Source organism: Bombus terrestris, chromosome 4 (assembly GCF_910591885.1).
Source record: "Bombus terrestris chromosome 4, iyBomTerr1.2, whole genome shotgun sequence".
NCBI lineage: Eukaryota > Metazoa > Arthropoda > Insecta > Hymenoptera > Apidae > Bombus > Bombus terrestris.
Genome location: NC_063272.1, coordinates 9,781,789 through 9,799,034, shown reverse-complemented (window position 1 = coordinate 9,799,034; position 17,246 = coordinate 9,781,789). Strand labels below are relative to the sequence as shown.

At 35.5% G+C, this 17,246-nt stretch overlaps 1 protein-coding gene across 7 annotated transcripts in view; it reads left to right on the top strand.

Annotated features, from left to right (window-relative positions):
* The window catches only part of LOC100650999, a 156,606-nt gene that overhangs the window by 105,411 nt on the left and 33,949 nt on the right, over nt 1-17,246 (top strand). For 2 of the 7 annotated variants that reach the window (XM_048405137.1, XM_048405138.1), the window contains exons 7-11: nt 7,039-7,210; nt 7,338-7,464; nt 7,926-8,006; nt 10,214-10,216; nt 13,813-13,845. In XM_048405137.1, coding sequence (XP_048261094.1) covers nt 7,039-7,210; nt 7,338-7,464; nt 7,926-8,006; nt 10,214-10,216; nt 13,813-13,845 — 416 coding nt within the window. The remainder of the gene's footprint in view (nt 1-7,038; nt 7,211-7,337; nt 7,465-7,925; nt 8,007-10,213; nt 10,217-13,812; nt 13,846-17,246) is intronic. The other 5 variants (XM_048405142.1, XM_048405140.1, XM_048405143.1 and 2 more) reach the window with 3 other exon arrangements.

Genomic DNA, 17,246 nt, shown 5'->3' with positions numbered 1-17,246 from the left:
TTCTTTCAATAAATGGAATTGATTTTAACGTGGCTACTGAATCGTTTACTTGTTAAGTGACATTTTCGTGAATTTTTGCGTATATCGAGACTTTGGCTGTTCCGAGACACTATGTATGATTTTGGATTAAAATTAATTGACGCTTGAAGATCTTTATGGAATTTCTCCCTTTTTTTTTCTTCTTCTTCTTTTTTAGGAAGTTAGTTTAAGAAAATTATTTTCCAGAAGATTTCTCCGAATCCGGACATGGTTAACAACGTTTCGAAGGCTGTTACGACAGCCAGCATCGCTGGCGTCTATGTTGAACACGGCCGGTGTGTTCGTGTAAACAAATTAAGCGCTGGACGTCAGTCGACTGACCTTTTTCGCGCGCCTATAACTGACGTGGCCAAGGGCCGCGAGAAACGTTCGAGCCAAGGTAAATGCAAGGCCGCAAACTACCTTTAAGCACCGTTCACAACGACCGCAGTGACCAATTAGACCGCTGAAAAGTCACACTGATTAACTACATAAATTAGAAAAGTAAAGAAGTAATGACGTTACATTATTATTTGCAATTTACAGTTATTCGCGCCACTTCCTTTAAACAAATATCTTCATAGAAATGAGTCATTCACTGTTTGAACGTTTAGATAATTACGCTAATTACGTAGATATTAAAATCCAATATTTATCAAATGTGAAATTCATTCGTTTTACTTGTGAAAAATCAATTCCAATTATGTATGGATGAAAAATAACCATATAATTTCATATTCATATTCTTATAAATCTCATATTAATTCGTGAAAATAATATTCATAATTAAATTATCAAAGGTATAACATTTTTCTGTTAACGAAGGGGCTATTTTGGTTTAATATCGAAATTCAAGTCACACAGGGTTTTATGATGGATTCTACATAGCTCATTATTTCAGGTACCGCGATGCGTCATTAATTATGGGCGATACGAGCGGATTTATGAGAGCACTGAATCGTTGTTCGCCATTAAAACTACGAGCGCGTCGTTTCATACAAATTGCACATTCGCCGGAAGCTGATGGCCCTGTGGGATAGTCATCGTGCTAAAAGCCACTGCTTCGTGACATTCGTTCCCACATATAATTGCCAAAGATTTTTAACAATTCCTTTTTCTTTCCTAATCTCGCCATTCACGAAATTTATTCCCAACTTCAACTACGATCTTCGATCTTGCATAATTTCTACTTGAAAAATAGCTACTCAAGCGATTGCGTTCATTTAACTGTAAAGCGTTAAAAATCCCAGTAGAGTAGACTTTTATTTTTACTACTTCTAACAAATTGAAATACTCTTTGTTGTTTATCATTTTTTGGATTATCTTAAAAAATGAAACCACTGCTTGCGATGAAAATATAAAATAAGCAATTAAAGGTAAATAGTACGAATAATTACCATTGTATGGTCATTAACAAGTTCGCTAACTAAAAATAAATGAGACTTCTAAATTTTCACTTGGTGACTGATATAAAAATTAGAGAAGAGAGTATACAACATTTCCGTTCAATAATATCATTATTATTATTCATGAAATGTTCAGTGCAGATAATATAGCAGTTACTTTAACAAAATTGCTTTATCAACTTACACTCAACGATTTTCTCTGTAATCCCGTTTACCTTTGAAACAAAAATGTACGATGTCCCAATACAGTGATAGAGAGATTACGCACAGCTATAGCAACGAAAATTGAATAATTTCGAATTTTAATCCCGTTTAATTCCGTGTACATCGATCCTCGAATCTTCATCCATATTCATAATGATAAATTTACTTAAAAAGAAAAACAAACTAACGACGACAACAACAATATAATAAATACCAGGAATTATCCGTACAACGCGCGAGAGTAAAAGATATTAACACATCGTTGACCGGTTATTTTACGTTAAAAACTAACGCGTGCTATTTTATATAAAATCGAACAACTCAACTTTATGCATGAGAAACACGAGTTCACCCGTGACCGGTCAACAATGTGTTAACGCGCTCGACCAAGCTTATTAACTAATTGATTCGTCCGCGATCCGTTTCTCTCTTTCCGCCCCGGATCGCTCGCGCGAGCGTGGACGATCGATTCGCGAGATGACCCCCGTCAGATGCTGATGATTTATCGGCCGCATTATAATTTATAAACGCTCTTGGCCCGTGCCTCTGTTATCGTACTCGATCGCCGGATAAAATTACTCCGCCGCGAGAGGGGCGAGTGTGCGAGAGGGAAAAAGTCGGACAAAGACGGCGGGAAGAAGAGAGAAGGAGTTATCGTGAAATTTCGCGTGCAGCCTCGCGTGCGGCTTGCAGCAAACCCCAGTAAAATTGTCGAGAACGTTTTAAGCCTCCCTTGCACCGTACTTCCGGCCAACCTTCGAACCAATTTCACGTACGTGGATCCATCGATGGCTCGTTGCTGTCGCACTAATCTACTTTGCGTTTTATTTAAATAATTCCAATGTTTCGAACCGCTTACAATCTGTTTTTGGGGTCTAGGACATTTCTGAGAAATTTTAAGAAATGATCTGCTGGTGTTGGGTGGTCTTTTCTCATTTCTTCCGACGATTTTTTTATTCTTTTCTGGTTCCACAGAGAAATCTTTTGATGACGTTGAAATAGGAAATTTTGGGCAAATTTTATAAAAATTTGAAAGGGAAGACATCTACCCTCAGGCAATGGCTTTCTCGGTTCTTCTTTCGCGATTGAATCTTTGAAAACAGGACATTTTTGATGAATTTTTAGAAAATTTCGAAGGGCAGACCGCTCCTAGAGTTAAGCAATATTTTCATTTTCTCTGGCAAGTTTCTGTTCCTCTCCGGTTCTTCTTCTTTCGAGACTCGATTCTTGGAAGTGGGAAATTTTGAATGAACTTTTTAGAAAATCAAAAGGGAAAACGCCCAACGCTATTCTAATCTTCGTTTTTTCTTTTTCTTTTTTTAAGCAGCTTCGAATAATGAACATAATAAATATAAGAGTATGTATAAAAATGAATAGAGAAATATATAAAAAAATAGATATAGAATTATAAGAAAATAAAAAATAGGACTTCCACATCGCTAGGTCAGCTTCTGCATTCTCGTCGCCCTAATGCGAAACACAAGAAACCGAGATTTTACAACGGACCAACAATAGTTTTGGCAATGGAAGCGACCGTAAAAGCTGACTCTAGAATTTCCGCTAAAATTAAATGCGTTTTCGGTGTAAACGGTGTGCCACGATAAATCATCGTGTCATAGACTGGCGATAAAACGCGCAATATTTTGCCCATGACACAATTCCATCGAATCTGACAGTCGACAGATAGTTCGCGCTCGTCGAAAAGCTGTCGTGCTTTCCTATTGGATACGAGGCTGTTGCACCCGTGTAATTCTCTCTGTACTCGATTTCGACGAATTTCGATCGATATAAATTATATTTCAACTGGTTCGCGACGTCTTTGTAAAGTCGCCACAGGCTTTGTGTAATCTCAATTCTACTAGCTTTCGAAACACGTGCCCGGCATGTGGAATTTCTCAGCCAAAATAGCTATGGTTTCCTATAATTTTGCATCTACGGACGATGTGAAGAGTTTAAATTAATATAAATTAATAGGAAAGTTCACGTTTAAAATTTAGGTTTTGAAGATTTTGAAAATTTCCAACTTTTAGCAAACTCGATACTGCAATAAATGTTTACTATTTTAGTAAGTATTGACAAATTTGATAAACGGTAAACCAAATTTGATACTTCGGCATTTTGATAGAATTCGTGGACTTCATCTGATACCTTTTTTCATCAAATTCTTCGTATTATATATTAGTAATTTATATCCTCTTTGTTACATATGAAACATCGAATTAAACGATCTTTTAACGATCGCGTAATTTTGTCCAACTTTTAAGCAAATTTTATAGCCGATAATGTAATGACCTTGAAGCAGAAATTTAAGTTCTGTACATACTGTTTAACATAATTCGGTAATCTTCAGAGAAACTCGGCTATAAACCGACTAATTAGCGAGGCAAGGTAATCGAAAAGGTTGTCACGCGTTTCACGTGACCCGTACGAACGAATGAAGGTCACTGCATTTACAAGGGTGAAATAGAACGCGGAGAAGAAGTAGGATAGACGGTTCACACGCGAGCTTTTTACGAGTCTGCCTTTCAAGATCCTACGACGACGCAGAGGTGCACCAGCCATCTCGAACGATTTCTTTATAACGCCACGGCCATTACGGGATTACCATCGTACTGTTCGTGTTGTATTTACCAAAGAATCCCACGAATATTATGATCGCAACGAACCGCGCTTGCCTATTTTATATCGCAAGAGTCGCGAGCAATTTTTCACCATCCTTCCTCGTCCTACCGAACTTCCTCTTTAACCGTGTCGTTAGTGGAAATTTACTATTATTCTTGCCTCGAATATTATTCTCTCTTTTAACGCTCGGTGTAATTTGCATTTTTTGCAATTATCGCGTGCCTCTGGAAAGCCCCTTTACCCTGGCTAGCGATATTCAACATCTTATCGTAGTTAATTTATGTTCAATAGGTTAAATATTTACTAGAGCGTACACGGGAGCTTAGAAATTGCGCGTGTTATAGGAAACATTCTGAAATTTCATTCGCACCATTACGAGACTTGGCTATCATGATCGTATTGGTAAAGTTTGGAACAAATTTGAAAATATTCGTATATGTAAATAAAAAGATGAATACGTGAATATGTGAACATGCTTCATACGATCTACCTATGAACATGATCTAGATGTAGATAAAAAATATTTGTAAAATTTGGAATAAGATTGAAAATACTCGTATACAAAGAAATTATAAGATATTTGGCACAGCAAAGGTAACAAAAGTATTTAAACAGTCAATAATTCATTATATTAATAAATTGCAATATTTTGTAGGATTATACCTAACACTTGTTACATGCAATCAGCTGGCTGTAATATGTACTTCCTGATTCTTTAATAAGTATTGCAATAAATTTTTGTAATGTCTAGAAATTATGAGATATTTGGTATAGCAAAGATAAGAAAAGTATTTAAACAGTCGATAATTCATTATATTAATAAATTGCAATATTTTGTAGGATCATACCTAACACTTGTTACATGCTTCAGTTGGCTGTAATATGTACTTCCTGATTCTTTAATAAGTATTGCAATAAATTTTTGTAATGTCTAGAAATTATGAGATATTTGGTATAGCAAAGATAAGAAAAGTATTTAAACAGTCGATAATTCATCATATTAATAAATTTCAATATTTTGTAGGATTATACCTAACACTTGTTACATGCTTCAGTTGGCTATAATATGTACTTCCTGATTCTTTAATAAGTATTGCAATAAATATTTTTTAATGTCTATATATATTTTTCAGATTGATTAGGGTTAGGGTTAGGTTTCAAATTTCATCAATGTATCTTGCTACAGTGCTAGTGAAATTTCTGAATGATTTACATAACATGTAGAATATGAACGTAGAAGTTTTATATTGTAAGTATTCAAACATCTTGTTGAGTGTATTTCTTTCAAATCAAGCTTTGATACAAAGGAATTCATTTTATGTGTTAAATGGTAGAAGGAATGGAATCAGTAGTACTGGAAAAGATTAAAATAGTAATTATGATATTATGTTAGTAACTCTATAGAAACAAAAATGTGAAATATGCAAATCTTCATAATTTACAGCTTTTACACGTCGACCAGCCTGTGCATCGACCAAACTAAAAAAAGCTTTAGAGGGAGAATTTTATTTTCTCCTTTTCTTTCCCCTGTTACTTTCACCACCTTCATAAATATGTAGAACCTTTTTCTACCACTCTCACTTGAAATCAACCTAAATAGAATTCCATTTACGTGATCGGAGAAAGAATTCATATGTCTGCAGTTCATATAATAGAAAATCACTGATTCTCCCAACAAGCTATGGCTTCTCGTTCAAATAACAGGAATTCGCGTTCAGTTAAGTGGATCGATCATCAGCGGTTCACTTAATTCGATGTTAATACAAATTTAGTTTCGATGCATGAAATTCGGATAATTTGAAGATCTCTTATCATGAGAATCTTTGATCGTTCTATAAACTACTCCAAGCAATCGATAAATAAAACAGGATCATATCGCGGTCTTCTTCGAAATTTTATCGCCTTTTGTTTACGAAAAGAAATTTTCATTGCAAACGTTCGACAATTTAGGAAACCGGGAGGAAGAATTTTTGACAGATTTTGCAACATATAAATATCATGCTATATCATATCACTTTTTGTAGTTTTATATTTTATATTTTTAAAGTTTCATATTTTATCTTTTATCATCTGTTTGGATTTGTACGTTATCGAAATTTAGGCGCTGCGGGAATATAAGTAGTAAAAGCATAGAGAATAAGACATATAAGAGGTATGTACATTCTTATGCCAAGTTTAAGTTGTAGATTTTAAGTCTAAATGTTAAGTAAGGGAGATGATAAACTTGATTGTTGGAAAAGTAGACCGTAAGCGTAAACCAAAGAGAAATGTAATTAGAAGGCTATAGGAGGACCATGAAAGATAAATAGAGAATAAATCTTACATTTTATATTCAATACAATTCATATTTTTCGTGATTTTCTTCGAAATTCTATAGCCGATCGTAAAGAGGAATTTTGTACCTGGAGAATTTGGCAAACGGCAGGAAACATTTCTATCAAGTGGAATTTTTGATAAATTTAACATATTCCATAGACGTTTCCCACTTTTGTTTTTTGAATTCCGTCGTTGTGAAGAAAAATATTGCATGTAAAAGGAAAATTTGATTTCGGAAAACAATACTATTTGAGGAAACAATAGGAGAGAAAGGATTTCTATTGAGTCGAATCTCTGGTAGATTCGATGTGTTCTACAACGATTGCGTGAATTCAATTCTAAATTCTATCGCTTTGTGTATGTGTGTATGTGAATGTAAAAAGAAATTTTGTATTTCGCAAGACAAGAGAACAATTTTCACGTATTTCTCGAGATACAAAGTGAATTAATTTGTCGCGGTTTGTTGTCACAGTTACGCGGCGTGCTGCGATTTTCTGCAAAACAACAACCTGCTCAGCATCATAAGGGCGCACGAGGCTCAGGATGCGGGCTATCGCATGTACCGCAAATCTCAGACGACGGGTTTCCCGTCGTTAATCACCATCTTCAGCGCGCCCAACTACCTCGACGTTTACAACAACAAGGTGAGACGTCGGCTACTTGAAAATTGTATAAAAATGAAGAAAATTGTACGATTGATCGTAAATCATTTCCGGGAGAATTTATTTTGTATAACGTTTAAAAATGAATCTTTCTTTTTTACAATTGCAGGCGGCTGTACTGAAATACGAGAACAACGTGATGAACATCAGGCAGTTCAATTGTTCACCGCATCCCTATTGGTTGCCCAATTTCATGGACGTTTTCACGTGGTCTTTGCCATTTGTAGGTGAAAAAGGTAAGCGAATGATTTTGCATATAGATCAGAGAATTAAATAATTATCCATACCAAATGCCAATTATACCTGAGCAATGCTTATTATGCCTCATTATAGCTAATTCTTCACAGTGAGATTAATCTTCGTGCATATATTTAATAAAATTAAATAATAATCTAATATGATATATCAATAATTAAGAGTATTAATTACGCAACTAATTCTCCGTAATTAAGATTAATTTTCTGGTATTCGTATTAAAAAATTAAATAATCCATATAATATATAATATTTGATTAATATGTCGTTTAATTATTATACGCAGTTTCATTCGCCTTGTAAAAAATGTTCATTTTCAAAGAAACTTTCCAAATTTTATATATAATTTTTTATAATATACTTTAGTATATAATTATCTTATAATTTAATCAGTTGAACTGTCGTAATTAATTATTACGTGCTTTGTCTCTCAATTTCACAGTCACAGAGATGTTGGTGAACGTGTTGAGCATCTGCTCGGACGACGAGCTCATGAGCGACGGAGACGACGGGCTCGAAGAAGGTAATGTCCACTATCACATTGCTCGTCCCCGTTCTTCTTTTAATACGACCACATTTCTTGCAGAGATTCTTCTTTCTCTCTCTATCTATTTACCTTTACATATATATATAAATATTCTTCTTCTTATTTCTTTCAAATCGATATCCACTGGTCCCTCTTACATCGTGATCAGAGTGATCCCATTTGTGCGGCACGTTTGATGCTTGAACAATTAACCGATTGAGGGGAATGTTTATGTTTCCAATTCCCATTATTTTTTTCCCTCTTTTTGTTAAGAAAAATACGCAAAGGATATTATCTTTCTATTATAAAAGCAATAAGTGCTATCTTGAATATCATTATTATTATTTTTTTAATATCGTTATTACGAAACTAAAATTGTAGAAAAGTATGCTTCTACGATTTTTATTTTTCTTTTCTTTTTCTTTTTTAATGTATTCTTAATCTTGTTAGTTTTTGAGTTAATTCAAAGAAACAACAACTTGAAAGAAAGAATGATTTTAGCTTAAACTTTTAGTTCCGACTAATTATCGGTGAACTCTAACGTGCTCTAGACACGATTTAAGAGAGGCCATGTTGAACGCTCGGGAACGCGAGGATTCATCTCTTTACCATGCGTTAAAGTCTCAATAGCGAGATAACGAGAGTGACGCGTGGTTCCCTTGATCTTTTATTCCTTTTTTTTCTCTTTTTTTTTTGAGAGGGAAATAGGGGAATCGTCGCGTTCAACCGAATGGAAGATCGATCGCGTGACCGCAAAGAATTTAAAAAAACAAGAGTTATCTTCACTTTTTTCGATCTATTTTATTCACACTTTTTTCGATCCAGCTTCGATCCGCACTTCGCTTACGAGGGATATTCTTCGAGTGCTGTTCACTTTTATTTCGCTTCTGATGAATGTTAAATTTTTTATCTATCTTAATTACAAATTTTTTCTCTTATATGAAATAATATACAGTACCTTTAAGCGACAAAGAAAGGGTAAAGTTTTGTAATAAAAAATGTTCCTCGTTAATCGACGTGAGGAACAAGACTCTTTAAAAATTCGACACGTTTCTTATTATCGAAACATTTCCTTCTCGTCGTTGAGTTGTCTTAAAAACATACAAATAGTTTTTTAAAATATGAACCTCTCAGAAGACGAACTGATCAACTTAATTCTCGTTCTTTTTTTTTTATAATTTTCAATTTCGTTGCCTAGATACATGATTGGTATTCAACATCAGTTTCAAAAATCAAATGATTTACTTCCATAAATTCGTTTAGCTCAAGCTAACAGTATACAGACTCCATTAGAATTTCTGGAGTTGATCAGCAAGACTTCTGAATCATTCGTATAGTAGAAAATAAAATTTGAAAATATATTATCGCGTCTCGATGTTTCTTTAAAAATAAACGAAAATAGATTTCGAACTTTTACAAGACAACTCAACTGTAACGATTTTCTCTATTCTCTTCGAAAGCTTTTACTTCTCGTAGAAAGGCTATCTTGTGTCCGCGATTTACTCGTAAGATCGCCTCAGAATCTGAACGTTTTTTAATTAAGCTTTGCCGCCACGCCTCGATCTGCCAATCGCAGAAAAGGAAAAATGAATTGCAGACGAAAAAGCTGCACCCATTCCATACTATATATATGTGTAATACTTCCGAATTATTTCTTCTCGATTTTACTCGAATCACATCTTTCGTTCTACCGTAACCACTCAGCCACGGCCGCACCTATATTTTCTTACTCAAAAAATTTCATCTTTACTCGGCGTTGAAAAACAAAATGTGCTTCACGAAAAAAGAAAAAAACAAGTAACAATGAAAAGAAAGAAAAACGAGAACAAATAGTTTCAAGGAACGAACGATCGAAACAACGATCGAACGTAAGGAAAATCGCGCGCGGCAACATTACCACGACGAGATAAATCGTCAGGGCGAACTTCCATAGTCTGTTGTAGAAATATTCCCCTTATGATCCCCCTTTTCACCCTTTCTATCACCCCCAAAAGATTAATTAACATGTTATATATATATAACATGTTAATTATCGTGAAATTAAGATATAAACACGAAAGAAAGATTTCATAGAGATAAGCAAGATTAAAAAAAGTCGAATATCGTAAAAACAAAAAGAACGTCCCATATCCTGCGAATCTCGACTTTCAAAGAAAGATTTTGAATTTTCTTTCTGTTTCCATTTTCACCCGCTGCACGGACAGATGGTAAGAAGCGCCACTCGACTCTTCTAATCGTCACATTATTAAGAGCTTCATTATATATTTGATCATTGATTTTTTTAGCTATATATATTGTTCTTTTTCCATTAGATAGTTTCGGTGTGTCGAAATTTATTTCTCTCTCTCTCTCTCTCTCTCTTTCTCACTCCTTATCTGTTTTCTTGTTACTATTGGATTCTATTTCTGTTCTACCTCTCACCATTTTCTTTTTTCGTCTTTTCTATTCTTCTTTTCCCTTACTTCGTATATATACGTATATACATACATACATCATATAAATATACGTGTGTGTATATATATACATATTTTCCTTTCGTGTTTGTACGTTCTTTCGGTTCCTCTTTTTCTCCTTTTATCGAGGAACAGAGAATAAAGGAGCAAGAAATATCACGCAGACGTGAAAAAGGAGCGAAAATTTCAGAGTAATCGAAGAAACGGAAAGAAGATTTAGAAACGAGAAATTTTTGTTTTTGGTTCTCTAGAAAAGTATACACGAAATTTACTGCGAGAAACGTATACTTTGCGATTTCTCATTTTTCATTTGTCTTTTTTTTTCCTTTTTTCGTATCTTTCTCCTTCGATCGAATCACAAATGCGCATTCTTTACGTACGAATTCTTCATTTTCGACTGTTACATCTTTCTCTATCCATGTTTCGCGGTTCGTAACACATCTTCTCGCATCAAGGTACGACAGATTTTTCTACATTTTTTCTAGCTCTCTTTTTTTGTATCTTCTTTCTAATCCTCTCTCTCTATATATATATATATCTTTCTTATTTCTCTTTATATATTTTTATCTATCCTTTGTTTTCATTCCTTCGATTAAATATAAATATATTTTACGTTACTTCGATGGCACACAATCTAAATTATCGTCGTTGTCACCGGTAGAATTGACCATTTTTCTGCATCGTTACGATCATTTACAAGATATTTTTCTGTCACCTTTGATTCGGTGCATCCATTCAAGATGGTGCTTCAGAAACGTTCTTTCATTTTTTTTTGTATCAATCTACAACTGTTATCGTTTGGTCATAATAGTTGGCCGTAATAGTTTGTTGGTAAATTTTAATCTGTATTGTATCATCATATCTTGTATAACAAATGCCAATGACGATGTTTATCATATAAAACGCAAGATACAGGTTAAGTTGTGCCAAACTATTCTGCATCATCTGCGATACCAACGATACTAATTGAAGATTAAAATGTCATCAAAAATGGTAGATTATAGTCTGACTGGAATCTGCTGCGCTAGATCAAGGTCACTCCACTCTATCTCTTTAGTTTGACTAGATACAGTGTTACTAAATACAAAGTATTTTTAAAACAGAAAATTCTAGCTAACCCCCTTTATTTATCCTTTATTTGATAATAACAAGGGTATCCATTTAGTATAGCGCGTTGACAAGGTTAAAAGCAAAGACGATGAAAGAGCTTCGAAACGACGACACAAGAATGTTTTGTTCAATAAGAACTGACAAGTCCATACTTGAGTGTCGTAAAAAGATATTGAGCAGCAACGAACGTGAAACTCGACTGCGCCATCTTGAATGCTGCGTTCACGCATGCGTGAACCAACCGATCGTCGATTTTGCACGAAATCGACTTTCGAAAGTTCGCCACGTACCTATCGATGTGTTCTAATCTTCAGTCTCCACATATTTGCACTTCCTCTTTTCTCATTTTTTTTTTTTTTTTCATTTCTATTTCTCCGATCTCTTAAGCCGAGGATCCACCGGAAAACTGAGCTAAGTTACACTATGATGAATTGAAAATTCATATTTGCTTCGATGCGTAGTATACGCAGCCTTTTCCACTGAACTTGTGCTATCAGCTTAGATGGAAACGCTTGCGCGTATTATGTATTGGCGGAAAAATAATTTTTTCACTCAGCGTAGCTGTCGCTTAACTTTCCGGTGGTCCTTGGCTTTAAACGTCCACTCGATGCCACTCTACATATACCATCTTCTTAATCAAGTTCTCCGGAGCCGATTTATTCTTACTTTCACCCTCTTTCTCTCGTATCACTTCTCTGTTATCCCAAGAATTCACTTCTAACTTCCACGCGCACTCTCTGTTCTTTTTCTCATCTCCATCTCCGTTTCTCGGTTTCGTACGCGCCGCGTCCTAAAATTTCCTCGGTACACGTGCACCGATTGCTAAAAGACACCCCTTGGACTCTGAAGAATAGCTGTTTCCCGATCGATGATTTTAATTCAGATCGTTCACAATTTGCTACGTATTCGCGGCGTATCTCATTCGTCTCGATCAGAGATACGTATTACGTTTGATGAAAGTAATTTATTGAAGATTGGTAGGATATAGGTGTAGGTTTGAGGATAAATGGCGGGTTCTGGGTGGCTGATGAGTATGGATGAACCTGTCTCACGTGTTTGACAGGTTATTCTCAAATATGATACATCGGGATGATACATCAGATGTTTAGTTTATTGCGTTATTAGAGGGCCTGGATTTGTTGGGTTAATTGTTTAAGAGTTAGATAATCGATGTGCAGCGACCTTCCAGTTGTCCCGGGCATGCTCGTCATTTGTTTCGCTCTGGTTGAATGTACAAGATTTCGGATGATGATTTTGCATCGTCCGCGATTTTCAAGTTGCGCAAAGTTTCTAAAATTACTCTAAGTATGCTTGATCGACACTTAACTCCTTGCCTTATGGCAAACACTATTAAAAACTGGATTTTGCAAACAATCTGCTATTATGATCATCCGATTAACTACATGTACATGAATTTACAAAATTTCATTTACGATATTAGAAGTCAGAAACTGTCCTAAAAAATGTCTGACGACCATAATCCTAAGTAGCGCATATATGTACAGAGATCTTTGCGACGAACAACCATAACTGCGTCTAGCTACAAATAAAGCAAACCTTTTCAAACAAGTCTACGACGCTTATCGACTACCAAACGAACGAATATGTATCGACCGAATACTCGAACCTGCTCCCAAAAACCACTTTAAGATCGGGAAACATCGATCTCGAAGAGTCCAGCCATCCAGAAGCAACCTAAACCATAGCTATTCCACGACCAATTAGGATTTCACTTAACGTGAATCGAGGAGAAACGAGATATTCGAGAGAGATTCGTATACCTTATCCGTATGGTTGATTTTACAAAATCGCCCTTCGACCATAGCTTGCCCCATTTGGCCGTTCTGTCACCTGTTTAGGAAACCAACCTCCCCCACCCCCTATGCCCTGTTTTTTTAGCTCAGCCCAAGAATGCCCCGTTTTACGACCCTGATTTTGAACAAAGCCCGAACAAAGTTGCACTGACTATCTTTTATCGTACTCCTTCTCTATTATATTTGTCAATCAATCACACTGGCCTTGGACTCCTCCTATCTCGGCACGACACTATGCTACTACTACCTCTACTACTTCTACTACTACTACTTCTACTACTACTACTACTACTACTACTACTACTACTACTACTACTACTGCTACTACTACTACTACTACTACTACTACTACTACTACTACTACTACTACTACTACTACTACTCCACTCAAAACTCCGTTGTTCGGCATACGCAACCCCCGTAAAGTCGCAGCGAAAGTCGTTATCCAAAAAAAGAACGGTAAGTCCCCATTGAGAGAGCCGACGACTTACTTGAGACGCAAAGAGAGTTCTTTTCATTCTTCTTCTTCTTCTTCTTCTTTTTTCTACTTTTCGTTCCTCCTTTGTTTTTGGTTTTCTTTCAACTGGAACGAGCCAAGGATTTCCAACTTTAATTCTTTAATTCTGTGTACGAGACGATATAGATATACACGATGGTGTTTTGTACGTATCCTGTGTATTTCATATACGTTACAAACCACACATATGGTTTTCTTCTTTGTAAAGATGGTGTTTGCCTAATTCGTGCAGTTTAGAAATAGGAAGCTTGTATATGTATATCGGCGTACAGTTGTACAGGGTGAGGCTGAAATTTATCAGAGGATTTTGGCAAACTTCTGCTCTTGTTGGGGACGGATGATGTTTATGCAAATGAATGTTAGGATACTTGAAATATTCGACGCTTAAGAGTCTCTGGTTTACATTGCAGTTTTATGCAAGTCGTGCGTACGATTATTATAAACATTTTTTTCTGTTAGAGTTAAACAACGTGATAACAATTGCACGTAAATTTTGACAATTTCTGTTTTATCGATTATTAAAAGACGTATTATCAGTAACGAACACTGGAGTCTGGTTTTTTGGAGAATACGATGATAAAGTTGAAATACCTCGATAGAAAATGAGAAATATTTTGTAAAATCGTTGAGAATATTTTAATATTGGTAAATTGATAATAGACCAGTTACATGGTTTCTGCGCAATTCCATTTTTCGTACGTCTTTGAATTTTTAATCGCGGAAATATCTTAAAAATTTAATTCACTATAATATCATTGGTAACCGGAATACACTAAAAATGACAGGCTTATTGTCATTATAAGAAGATTAGGAAAAGAGGAGGAACTTTCGAATGTTTTCTTTACAACTTTCCTGAATATGAAACGTAAAAATTTGTTTGCATCATAGGCGATAACCTCTCTTATTTTTAAAAGAAAAGGTATTATCTATCTGTCTAGAGGAAAAGTGTTTGTATAATCTTCTTTAATCCCTAGGAAGAGCAGAATGCGGTACCAAAGTTTGTCTATCTATTTCCACGTCACCCTGCATACATTTGAACGATTTAACTCGTTTTCTTTTTGCTCTTCTTCTCACACTTCTTTCTTCTTCTGTTTTTCTTATTGCCTTTATTTCTTTCTTCTCTTCTTCTTCTTTTTTTGCCAGTGTTTCTCCTGTTTGCGTGGCAGAGCGCGCGCGAACGCGTCACCGCGGCCAGTTCTGCTGGATCGGAAATACGCGCGTTCCCTCGATTATTTAATCGCCACCGGAAATTAATGGTATCACGCTCGTTGCAAGATTTATCTCAAGTTTCACGGAGAAACATCCTTGCGGATTTCCTTTTGTCAAAGACTAAACAAGCAATCTAACTGCGTTTCCTCGCGCTGCTTGTTCGAAAATAGAACAACTCTGCTTCAAAGGTATTAAATATTCCAGACAATTGCTCGTAATTCTAAGGAAACAAAAAATTCTATTAAATTCAACTTTAAAAGAAATTCTTTGGTCGAGTAATCTTAACTTCGATGTTTTAGATATGAAAAAAGAAAGAAGAGATATTTTCCACGCATTATACGCGTTATATAGATTTTTAAATTAATAAAGTACAGAGATTTCTGTTGAAAGTGTTGGATAAAGGTCCTCAGGCAAACCGGAAGCCAGCAGAGCGACCTAGCGACAAGCGTTCCGCGCAGGCCATAGTTTTCTCACTTGTTTTGTCTCTTTGTTCCCGAATTATTTAACAATCGACATTAATTCCACACCGTGATCCGCCTATTTGTTCACCTACTTCTTTTTCGTGCTCGTTTCGAGTCTTTTTTTTTTTTTTTAATTTTTAAATCGAAGCCTCTTAAACTATTCGCCATGTTTGTTTCCCGTTCTTCTTTCGTTCTTTTCGTTACGTTCTTTTCTCTTTTTTTCTTCCTTCTCCCCCTTTTTACGAAGTTTGGTTTCGTTTTCTGTCTCGTTTTTCGACCACACTTCCCCCAAAACCACCTGGTTTTTTCCTCAATCTATCGAACACGTTTAATCACCGATCGCTCGCTGGTCTCGCTATGTCGACCGTTCTACCCAGTTTCCCTGCTCCTCAACCAGCCTCGTTTATATTCTTTTGTTTCCCTTTTCGTTTGTTCTTCTTTCAATTTTTCGCTCGCGTCACACGAATCTCGGAGCAAAACGATCGGTGTTTCATCGCGCACGAAGAAAGCGTTTCTGCGAGCCTGTCCTGTGATCGACCACGAAACGCCACCATTTCAACACGTGCCAGGTTTTCGCCTGATTTTTCATGGCCCGTTCGTTCATGTCCGCATTTCGAAATGTTATTTTTAGCGAAATCTCGTCCAATGGAAAAGATTGTTCGCACAATCGTTATTAGCAGTGGGCGTAGAATTCGAGAAATATTCAACAGATTCGGCAGAAAGTCTTCCAGCACGGCGTTAGCGTAATTGCAATTCATAGCGTTTCACAGAAGTGTGGTAGGATTTTTCTGTGGATTTCTTGGCGATTGCTCAGGCAACTTTGCTAATGTATCGTTGGCGAAAAATTTGGAATCGCTACAATTGTGTTTCGTGGAATTTCAGAATTTGAAAACTTTTGGGTATAAGACACTGCTGTCAGAAAGAATTCTTTGATAAAGGATATTATCGAATTAAAGTTTGGAATATTCTGTAATTAATGATAGAATTGGCGAAGGATTCGATAGAGGCACGAAAGTGATTCCAAATTTTTGTATCATTGTGTGTTTGATTGAATAATTTTTCTATTAATTGGATATCTTATTTACTTCGCGTTTCTCTGTGTTTTATCATTGGAACTACCAAACTTAGAAAAATTCGGATTTTTGTGTTTGCGTTTACTAAAAACGTGGGACTGTTTCTATCAGAATTAATGTTTTATTAAAAAGGAAAAAGAACGATTTATTTCATGCCATAAAGTGTCTATAACTAATATACCGTATATCATATATCTTTGTATGTCATCTGTATTCTATACGACTTTGTACGTTTAAATTTCAACATTTTAATCATAAAGATATTTTTATTTAAAAAAGAAACTATACGGATCTTTTTGAATATTTAAATTAAATTAAATTTCTGAAAATCTACATATAGCATTTCTTTCTAAATATTAAAAGTTGGTAGTTCCGCTGTTAATAAAACAACGATACTAAAAATATGAAGTTGTTTCAAAGCATCGGTATATTTCATTGACATGTAGACTTTTATTTGTGGTTTACATTTCTCGTTGAACGCACCACGAATGTTGCAGATGCGTTTGACATCGGTGCAGCGTGATTTTTTCCACGAGAAATTTTCATACCAGCCGGAAATTTTCGTGTGCATTTGACGTCGACGTAGAGCATGGCTTTTCT